General features: G+C 40.3%; 1 protein-coding gene across 1 annotated transcript; it reads right to left on the bottom strand.

The window, feature by feature from the left end:
• Positions 1 to 294: 294 nt before the first annotated feature.
• Positions 295 to 8,143, bottom strand: LOC106084441 (UDP-glucuronosyltransferase 2B15). Its single transcript, XM_013248123.2, has 5 exons — positions 7,998 to 8,143; positions 7,391 to 7,930; positions 1,078 to 1,532; positions 900 to 1,012; positions 295 to 837 (listed from the first exon to the last, which is right to left on the bottom strand). The coding sequence occupies exons 1-5, from the start codon at positions 8,114 to 8,116 to the stop codon at positions 382 to 384; spliced, it is 1,683 nt and encodes a 560-aa protein (XP_013103577.2). The 5' UTR covers positions 8,117 to 8,143; the 3' UTR covers positions 295 to 381.
• Positions 8,144 to 10,752: the final 2,609 nt, after the last annotated feature.

The raw sequence follows: 10,752 nt of genomic DNA on the forward strand, positions 1-10,752 counted from the left end.
TCGAGATGTTACAAACAGAATGACGAAATTAGTATACCCCCATCCTATGGTGTAGGGTATAAAAATCATATTAAAATACATTAAAAATATTCTCCTTCCTATCGCAAACAAATTGATAGTAAATGTCGGTAGGCAACAGTTAATTTCCCTTATCTTTTGACTTTGTTAAACAAAAAAAAATTCTTTCATGTCTGCATTGGCTAAAGTTGTGTTGATCAAATTTATTTCGAAAGCCTTTGAATTCACCTACGTTCCTCCGGTGTAATTAATATATGGATTAAAAATTGACAAATGTTCTTTTATGGCATTTAATACTTAATAATTTATTCTCAGTCCATAATAAAGATATTTTGCAAAAAATAAACACCTGGCCTATCACAACTAAGATGTCTTCGATTTGGATTTTTTTAATTTTTTCAGACTTTCTATTTTGCCACCTTGAATCTTCTTTTTTGATTTTTTGCCCATTTCTTTGAAATTCGCAATGGTTTGCCGCATTACCATAACCGAGTTGATGACACATAACACCAAGAAGATCTGTATTACCACAATAATATCGAGCGAACGTATGACTAGAAAATTTGAGCTATCTTTGCGGGAAGTCCACAGATGATCATTGGCCTTGGGATTTTGAAGTATATGTTCCACCCACCAGGTGGCAGTGGCCATAGAAGGATTTTGTTGCTCCTTCATGGATCGTTCAAACTGATGAACGTTTTTGCTCAAAGATGTTTCCTTTAAACAGTTTTTGAGATTTTGACGAATAACATCCACTTCCTCGAAGGAGGTCAATTCAATGTTCAGGCCAAGATTTCTTTCCAAAAGGCGTTGAGCGATCTGAAATAATGAAAGAGATGTTAGATATCTTGGTAACAATAGTCCCTTAATCGGTGTCTTACATATCTCTGTTCAGGTTTTGTGGTAATGGTTAATGGCACTACTCCATGATACAGGGACTCCTGAATATCCACAAGATTCGATGATATCACAGAACATTTCACTTTGGGATGAGCTGTAAAAAAAAGCAAATTTCCCTATTGCATATTGCAGTATGGTGAAGTTATGTTTCCATGTTACCCAATATTTGTGGAGTTTGATCACTGGCGGTCACCATTAAATTTTGTGGTTGATTTTTTTGTAACTTTTTGCTATTTGCCTGGCCTTGATTAGCCCAAATAATTCTGGTTTGGGGAAAAGATTTTAGAGCTTCAAAAAATTTGATTATATTCTCCAAGCCAACGATGTCTTCCTGCAATTCTACCAAAATTGCTTCAGCTATACCACTTTCAATGAATTTTAGAATTTCAGAACTCAAAGAAGTTTTGGAAGTTTCTTGAATATGTAAACCTGGTACTGCCACAACATTCGCTGGCAAAGATTGCAGGGAATGCAGAGATGGATGGTGATTGGCCAAAACGACTTGGAAACGTGGCATGAGTTCCTTGAAATCATTTGGAGTGAATATGTTTTTGGCATGCATGTTTTTGGCCCATAGGCCTTCAATGACTGGTTTGAGTACCCATTTTTGGTATCTGAAATGTAAACAATTTTAAAAGTCAAACATTTATTACCATATCGATTTAAGGCAAAATTAAAAAGGCACTTGAGGGCATTTTGAAAATATTTTTGTGGCGGTCCTTTTCAGAAACTCGTTATTTATTTTATTCAACGTATTTTTTATATTGAAATGAAAATTTCAATAAAATGAGAATAATACAATAATCTTTGCCTTAAAAGCGGAAAAAACTTGAATAATAAATGCGACTGAACCCGGCCAGGATTCGAATCGAAGCACTTGGCACAAAAATTAGAGTCGCTGCCGTTGTCTAGCGTTCTAAGCCTAAGATGCTCAGAAACATCTGTATACCATGGAAGCCACTGTAGTTGGGTGGACAAAAAATCTATCACTATAATACACAAACACATGAATCGAAAAACAAGTAAAAAGCGTCAAGCTCGGCCGGGCCGAACTTTGGATACCCACCACCTCGGGTATATATGTAAGCCACCTTTCGTCAAAATCCAGTGACAAATGCATACCTTATGCCCCATGTACCGATATGGAACAAATATTTGCAAGTACAAGTCATTGTTCAAGCTATATCTAAAAATTAACCGATTTGAACCATATACGATACGGATGTCGAAAAGCCTTGCATAAGTCACTGTGTCAAATTTCAGTGAAATCGGATTAAAAATGGGCCTCTTATGGGGCCAAAACCTTAAATCGAGAGATCGGTATATATGGCAGCTATATCCAAATCTGGACCGATCTGTGCCATACTGCAGAAGTATGTCGAGGGGCTTAATTTTACTAACTGTCATAATTTTGGCAGAATCGGACTATAAATGCGCCTTTTATGAGTCCAATGTCGAGCGGCTTAACTTAACTAACAGTGAAATCGTATTAAAAATGCGCCTTTTATGGGGCCAAGACTTTAAATAGAGATATCGATCAATATGGCAGCTATATCCAAATCTGGACCGATTTGGGCCAAGTTGCAGACAAATTTCGAAGGGCCTACCACAACTCACTGTCCCAAATTTCGGCGATGTCGGACAATAAATGCGCCTTTTATGGGCTCAAAACTCTAAATCGAGAGATCGGTCTGTATGGCAGCTATATCCAAATCTGGACCGATCTGTCCCAAATTGAAGAAGTATGTCGAGGGACTTAACTTAACCCACTGTCCCAAATTTTGGCAGAATCGGGCTATAAATGCGCCTTTTATGGGTGCAAGACCCTAAATCGAGAGATCGGTCCATATGGCAGCTATATCCAAATCTAAACCGATCTGTCCCAAATTGAAGAAGTATGTCGAGGGACTTAACTTAACTCACTGTCCCAAATTTCGGCGAAATCGGACAATAAATGCGCCTTTTATGGGCTCAAAACTTTAAATCGAGATATCGGTCTATATGACAGCTATATGCAAATCTGGACCGATCAGCGCCAAATTGAAGAGGGATGTCGAATGGCCCTACTCAACTCAATGTCTTAAATTTCGGCGACATTGCACAATAAATGCGCCTTTTATGGGCCCAAAACCTTAAAACGAAAGATCGGTCTATATGCCAGCTATAGCCAATTCCGGACCGATCTGTGCCATATTGCAGGAATGTGTCGAGCAGCTTAACATAACTCACTGTCCCAAATTTTGGCAGAATCGGACTATAAATGCGCCTTTTATGGGCCCAAGACCTTAAATCGAGAGATTGGTCTATATGGCAGCTATATCCAAATCTGGACCGATCTGAGCTAAATTAAAGAAGGATGTCGAAGAGCTTAACACAACTCACTGTTCCAAATTTCGGCGAAATCGGACAATAAATATGCCTTTTATGGGCCCAAGACCTTAAATCGAGAGATCGGTCTGTACGGCAGCTATATCCAAATCTGGACCGATCTGTGCCGTATTGCAGTAATGTGTCGAGCAGCTTAACTTAACTCACTGTCCCAAATTTCGGCGACATCGGACAATAAATGCGCCTTTTATGGGCCCAAGATCTTAAATCGAGAGATCGGTATATATGGCAGCTATATCCAAATCTGGACCGATCTGTGCCATATTGCAGGAGTGTATCGAGCAGCTTAATTTAACTTAATGTACCAAATTTCGGCGACATCGGACAATAAATGCGCCTTTTATGGGCCCAAGACCTTGAATCGAGAGATCGATCTATATGGCAGCTATCTATATGGCACATCACTACCGATCTGAGCCAAATTGAAGAAGAATGTCGAGGACTTAACTTTACTCACTGTCCCAAATTTCGGCCACATAGGACAATAAATGGTCCTTTTATGGGTCCAACACCTTAAATCGACAGATCAGTCTACATGACAGCTATATCCAAATCTGGACCGATCTGGGCCAAAGTACAGAAAGATGTCGAAGGGCCTAACACAACTCACTGTTCCAAATTTTGGCAGAATTGGACTATAAATGCGCCTTTTATGGGCCCAAGACCTTAAATCGAGATATCGGTCTATATGGCAGCTATATCCAAATCTGGACCGATCTGAGCTAAATTGAAGAAGGATGTCGAAGAGCCTAACACAACTCAATGTCTTAAATTTCGGCAACATTGCACAATAAATGCGCCTTTTATGGGCCCAAAACCTTAAATCGAGAGATCGGTCTATATGCCAGCTATAGCCAATTCTGGACCGATCTGTGCCATATTGCAGAAGAATTTCGAGGGGCTTAACTTAACTAACTGTCCCAAATTTCGGCGACATCGGACAATATATGCGCCTTCTATGGACCCAAAACCTTAAATCGAAAGATCGGTCTATATGCCAGCTATATCCAAATCTTAACCGATCTGAGCCAAATTGAAGAAGGATGTCGAAGGGCCTAACAGAACTCACTGTCCTAAATTTCGGCGACATCGGACAATAAATGCGCCTTTTATGGGCGCCTATATCTAAAACTAGACCGATCTGACCCAAATTGAAGAAGGATGTCGAAGGGCCCCACTCAGGTCACTGTATCAGATTTCGGCGACAATGGACAATAAATGCGCCTTTTATGGGCGCAAGACCTAAAATCGAGAGATAGGTCTATATGACAGCTATAAACAAATCTGGAACGATCTGCTTTCAGCTCACTGCCCCATATTTCGTCGACATCGGACAAAAATGCTCATTTTATGGGCCCAAAACCTTAAAAGATCGGTCTATATGCCAGCTATAGCCAAATCTGGATCGATCTGTGCCATATTGCAGAAGGGGTTTAACATAACTCACCGTCCCGAATTTCACCGAAATCGGATAATAAATGTGGCTTTTATGGGCCTTGGACTCTAAATCGGTACAAGGAATGGAGTCTCTAAGGTCATATCATCTTTTGGACAGTGACAGAGCCCGTAGCCCTTGTAATAGCCGGAATGATTCTGATAGACTTACATGCCATGAAGCGCTTCAGACTCTACACTGCTAGGTGTAAAACCAAAACAGAAGAGGGTGAGATTCAAACGGATCATACTCGAGTCTTACAAGAAGGAACTATCGAGAAATGCCCACAAAGTTGGACGAGTGAGAGTCGAGGCAGGTGGATGCTGCGACTTATCCCCGATTTACACATGTAGACAAATAGGAAGCACCATAACGTCCACTATAACATTACACAGAATTTGACAGGCCATAGCTACTTTCGGAAATACCTACAAAGAATGGGCAAATGATCTGCTAGCAAGTTCATCTATGAGCAGCTAGAAGTTGAAGACGATGTGGAACACACAGGGAATTGGAAACAGCAATTGGCGAGTTTTCGCCTGGAACAGAAAACATCCAGAGAATGCTGGAGAATGAGAAAAATTGGTGACGATATTCGCTGAACAACTACCGCGCAGGAAGAATATGCACCCGGACATGGCGTAGAATATGAATGTGGTGACATGGTTGTAGACACGAGGACAACGAAGATGTTGTGGATAATCACCAGATACAATTTTTCACCATTTTCAAGTTTTTTTGCCTGTTTGGGCGAAGATCATAAAATTTTATAATTTTTTGTTTATTTCTCTTTCGAGACGAGCTGAATGATCGGAGATTGCAAATGGAAAAAGATAACAACACACACCAACCACTATGGGACGCATTTCGTCTTTGGTTAGAAGACTTTTCAACCATATTAGGTGTGATGGCTTCAAGGGTCGTTCGTTGGTATGTTGTATTTAAATCGTATTAATTGCGAACATGCATCTATGATAAAATTACCACATTAGCCACGCTCGACAACCCTGCCTATTGCAGATTGCAAATTTTGCCCATGAACATTCCACTATGGAACAGCGGCAAACTTCTCACATATCAATGAGCGCAGTCCGATTCAAGTTTAAGCTCAATGATAAGGGGCCTCCTTTTTATAGCCGAGTTCGAACGCAGTGCGACACTTCATTGAAGAGAAGTTTTACATGGCATTGTACCTTACGAATGTTGCCAGCATTAGGAGGGGAAAATCACCGCAGAAAAATTTTTTTTTTTTCTGATGGTCTTGCCAGAATTCGAACCCAGCCGTTCAGCGTCATAGGCGGACATGCTAACCCCTGCGCTACGTTGGCCTCCTATGTCTATTAGCTGTATTTTTTTCTCAATGCATGTATTTTTGTATAATGACAGACTTTTTTCTGTGACAATTACACTACTTCCGTGGTACACATGATTCTGTGCATCTGTTGGAATTTGTATTGATGGCTTCGAACGCTAGACAACGGCAACGGCCTTCGCTGATTGATTACAAAAGAAGGCGGCATAAGGAGGGAGACGCACTCGACAAATGTGTAAAGTATTGGGTTGCCCAAAAAGTAATTACGGATTTTTTATATAGTCGGCGTTGACAAATTTTTTCACAGCTTGTGACTCTGTAATTGCATTCTTTCTTCTGTCAGTTATCAGCTGTTACTTTTAGCTTGCTTTAGAAAAAAAAGTGTAAAAGAAGTATATTTGATTAAAGTTCATTCTAAGTTGTATTACAAATGCATTTACTTTCTTTTAAAACATCCGCAATTACTTTTTGGGCAACCCAATATATTCCCATCCTGACCCGGGAAAAAGGCACTTCAATTGCTTTGAACGCCTTTGTCATACCCGTTAGATGAGGTTCCAACCAGGTCAAGCTGTGGCCTAGGAAGTTCCTCTGGCTCTTAACCTATTTCATTCTGCCAATGCTGTTAGCCGTGCAACGATTCATCCTAGATTGAGACTTTATATAGCACACAATCTCTGTGGTCGCCAATTGTATGTGGACTTTAGGACATAACAACTCGAAGCCTTGAAGAGTGAAACAGGTAGTTACACAAGGTGGGTGCTATCTCTCACACTGTTTAACCTTTACATATCTTCTATTCACCCTCTGCAGATGGCACAGGGCTTAGTGACAGTGTGAACTCGTCAATCGAGTGACACGCAGTGAAAGAAAATCAAGACCCAGAATGCTGCTCCCCTGAGACATTTCTCACTTTAGTTCTCATGTGGACTACCTCCATCAGAAGACAAAGGGCCACTTTCGAAGCAGCCATCCAAATTACCATATCTCGTCATGTAATCAGAAATCCTGCACATCCTTCCCTGAGCATTTATAATATCCAAAATGGGCGCTCTACATGTGGATACCATATATACCGCTTATATAAACAGAACCTGCTTAAGCCCCTAGAAACCCAAAGTTTTATACGATTTGGCTAATATCTGTTGTAGTGTAGCCCCCATTGGACTCTTTAGGTATCTTTTGCTGGGTTTACAGAAAATTTCCAAATGTGATGATAATGTTCAAATTAGGAAAAAATTTACCAACATTTCGTTAAAAATCATAGTCATACCTTATCTACTCTACCTCCCCCCCCCTACCCACGGCCCCTGCTCCCCTGCTCCATGCATACTTACAAATAATCAAAGGCATATAGTGCCGTATTATGCCAACGCTTCCAATAATTCATATCTTCATTGAAATCACTCAAAATATGTGGATCCAATGCCGGATTTAGCAAACTCTCATGGGCTGTGAATAGACTCTGACTGTTTAATGGGCCACTTGTTATGCCAATTATTGGAGTATTGCCAAAGAGATAAGCCAAATGCAATAAACAACCCGCTCCATAGGCAATGTCATAAATAATCAAATCGTATTTTCCTTTTTCCTTCAACGCCAAATGGAGGGCCTCGGAAAATCCTATGGACTCCAGATTAGCTCGGCAAGTTGCCATTTGCCTGTCATACCATTGAATGATATTCTTCCAGGTGCTCTGCTTCAATAGATCCCCAATGGTGATGGATTCATAGCGTTCCTTTAGAGCGACTTGAGTCTTCTCCAAATGCACCAATCTGGCATTGGGAAAGACATCCTCGTCCGTTGTCCATGAGGTGGCAGTGACTATGGTCAGCTGATGTTGTCTATTTTCCAATTCTTGCAAAAGGGCCTTATTCCTGTCAAGTAAAATCAAATTTTATTGCAAATTGTTTTGCTAATCCATTCGATGATATTTTGCTTTACCATTTGTCCGTTGTTCCCGCTCCTATGCCCATGAGACATAGAATTTTTTTCGCCTGACATGTTTCGGCGCCAATAATTAGAAAGAATATTGCCAGTGCTGTGACCACTTTGCAGCTCATTGTGTTTCTGACTAAGCACTCCGCTACGATAAAATGCCGGCGTTTTCTGCTTTGGCCGACTTCTATGTGAGGCGATAAGATTGTGTGTTAGCTTATCGTATTCACAACATTACAGCTATGAGTAATGTCGATAAGGGAATAAAGGGGTATAATAAAAATGCATTTGGAATGAAGTGTGACGTTGTTTTCGTTAGTACACTTAGGACTCGTTTCACAAAATTGAAAATAATTAAATGAGAGAGAGAGAGTGTGCTCTGGGAATATTCACTTGCACAGATAATAACAAGTAAAATCGTGCTAAGTTCAGCCGGGCCGAATCTTATGTACCCTCCATCATGGATCGCATTTGTCTAGTTCTTTTCCCGGTATCTCTTTTTAGGCAAACATATGATAAAAGAAAACAAGTAAAAAGGCGTTAAGTTCGGCCGGGTCGAACTTTGGATACCCACCACCTCGGCTATATATGTAAACCACCTTTCGTCAAAATCCGGTGCAAAACTCATAACTTATGTCCCATAGCAGAAATATGTGGAGGGGCTTAACTTAACTCTTTGTCCCAAATTTCGGCAACATCGGACAATAAATGCGTGTTTTATGGGCCTAAGACCCCAAATCGGAGGATCGGTCTATATGGCAGTTATATCTAAATCTGGACCGATCTGAGCCAAATTCACAGAGGACGTCAGAGGGCCTAAGACAACGCACTGTCACAAATTTCAACAAAATCGGATAATAAATGTGGCTTTTATGGGCCTAAGACCCTAAATCGGAGGATCGGTCTATATGTCAGCTATATCCAAATCTGAACCGATCTGAGCCAAATTGACGAAGGACGTTGTAGGGCCTAACACAACTCACTGTCTCAAATCATAGCAAAATCGGCTAATAAATGTGGCTTTTATGGGCCTAAGACCCTAAATTTGAGGGTCGGTCTATATGGCAGCTATATCCAAATCTGAACCGATCTGAGCCATATTGACGGAGGATGTCGAATGGCCTAACACAACTCACTGTCCCAAATTTCAGCAAAATCGGATAATAAATGTGGCTTTTATGGGCCTAAGACCCCAAATCGGAGGATCGGTCTATATGGCAGCTATATCCAAATCTTGACCGATCTGAGCCAAATTGACGGAGGATGTCGAAGGGCCTAACATAACTCACTGTCCCAAATTTCAGCAAAATCGGATAATAAATGTGGCTTTTATGGGCCTAAGACCCTAAATCGGCCGATCGGTCTATATGGGGGCTATATCAAGATATAGTCCGATATAGCCATCTTCGAACTTAACCTGCTTATGGACAAAAAAAGAATCTGTGCAAAGTTTCAGCTCAATATCTCAATTTTTAAAGGCTGTAGCGTGATTTCAACAGACAGACGGACAGACGGACGGACATGTCTAGATCGTCTTAGATTTTTACGCTGATCAAAAATATATATACTTGATAGGGTCGGAAATGGATATTTCGATGTGTTGCAAACGGAATGACAAAATGAATATACCCCCATCCTTCGGTGGTGGGTATAAAAAATGCTATGATATTGGAGCTATATCAATTTATGGTCCGATGATCCGGACTGAAAGTTGAAGACCAAAGTAGAAGTCGTTGTATAAAATTTCAGTCAAATCGGATAATAATTGCGACCTCTAGAGGCGCAAGAAGTAAACTAGAGAGATCGGTTTATATGGGAACTGTAACAGGCTATAGACCAATTCAGACCATAATTGACACTTATGTTGAAGGTCATGAGAGAAGTCGTTGTACAAAATTTCAACCAAATCGGATAAGAATTGCGCCCTCTAGAGGCTCAAGGAATCAAGATCACAAATCGATTTATATGGCAGCTATATCAGGTTATGAACCAATTAAAACCATATTTGGCACAATTGTTGGAAGTTATAACAAAACACTTCTTGCAAAATGTTAGCCATATGGGATAGGAATTGCGCCCTCTAGAGGCTCAAGAAGTCAAGATTCCAGATCGATTTATATGACAGCTATATCAGGTTATGGACTAATTAAAACCATATTTGCCACAACTATTGGAAGTCATAACAAAACACTTCTAGCTAAATTTCAATCACATCGGATAGGAATTGCGACCTCTAGAGGCTCAAGAAGTCAAAATCCCAAATCGGTTTATATGACAGCTATATCAGGTTATGAACCAGTTAAAACCATATTTGGCACAAACTGTTGGAAGTCATAACAAAACACTTCTTCCAAAAATTCAGCCAAATCGGATAGGAATTGCGCCCTCTAGAGGCTCAAAGAGTCAAGATCCCAAATCGGTTTATATGGCAGCTATATCAGGTTATGAACCAATTAATACCATATTTGGCGCAATTGTTGAAAGTTATAACAAAACACTTCTAGCAAAATTTCAGTCACATCGGATAGGAATTGCGCCCTCTAGAGGCTCAAGAAGTCAAAATCCCAAATCGGATTATATGACAGCTATATAAGGGTATAGACCGATTTAAACCATACTTATCGCAATTGTTGGAAATCGTAACAAAACACTTCCTGCAAAATTTCAGCCAAATCGGATAGCAACTGCGACCTCTAGAGGCTCAAGAAGTCAAGATCCCAAATCGGTTCATATGGCAGCTATATCAGGTTATGAACCAATT

This window comes from Stomoxys calcitrans, chromosome 1 (genome assembly GCF_963082655.1).
Source record: "Stomoxys calcitrans chromosome 1, idStoCalc2.1, whole genome shotgun sequence".
Lineage (NCBI taxonomy): Eukaryota > Metazoa > Arthropoda > Insecta > Diptera > Muscidae > Stomoxys > Stomoxys calcitrans.

Excerpts from the sequence above, each read along its gene's own strand:
- LOC106084441 (XM_013248123.2), bottom strand. The coding sequence starts at position 8,116 with ATGAGCTGCAAAGTGGTCACAGCACTGGCAATATTCTTTCTAATTATT. Across the intron at positions 1,013-1,077 it reads TCAAACTCCACAAATATTGG|CTCATCCCAAAGTGAAATGT; the intron begins GTAACATGGAAA and ends TTTTTTTTACAG. Across the intron at positions 838-899 it reads CAAAACCTGAACAGAGATAT|ATCGCTCAACGCCTTTTGGA; the intron begins GTAAGACACCGA and ends TCATTATTTCAG.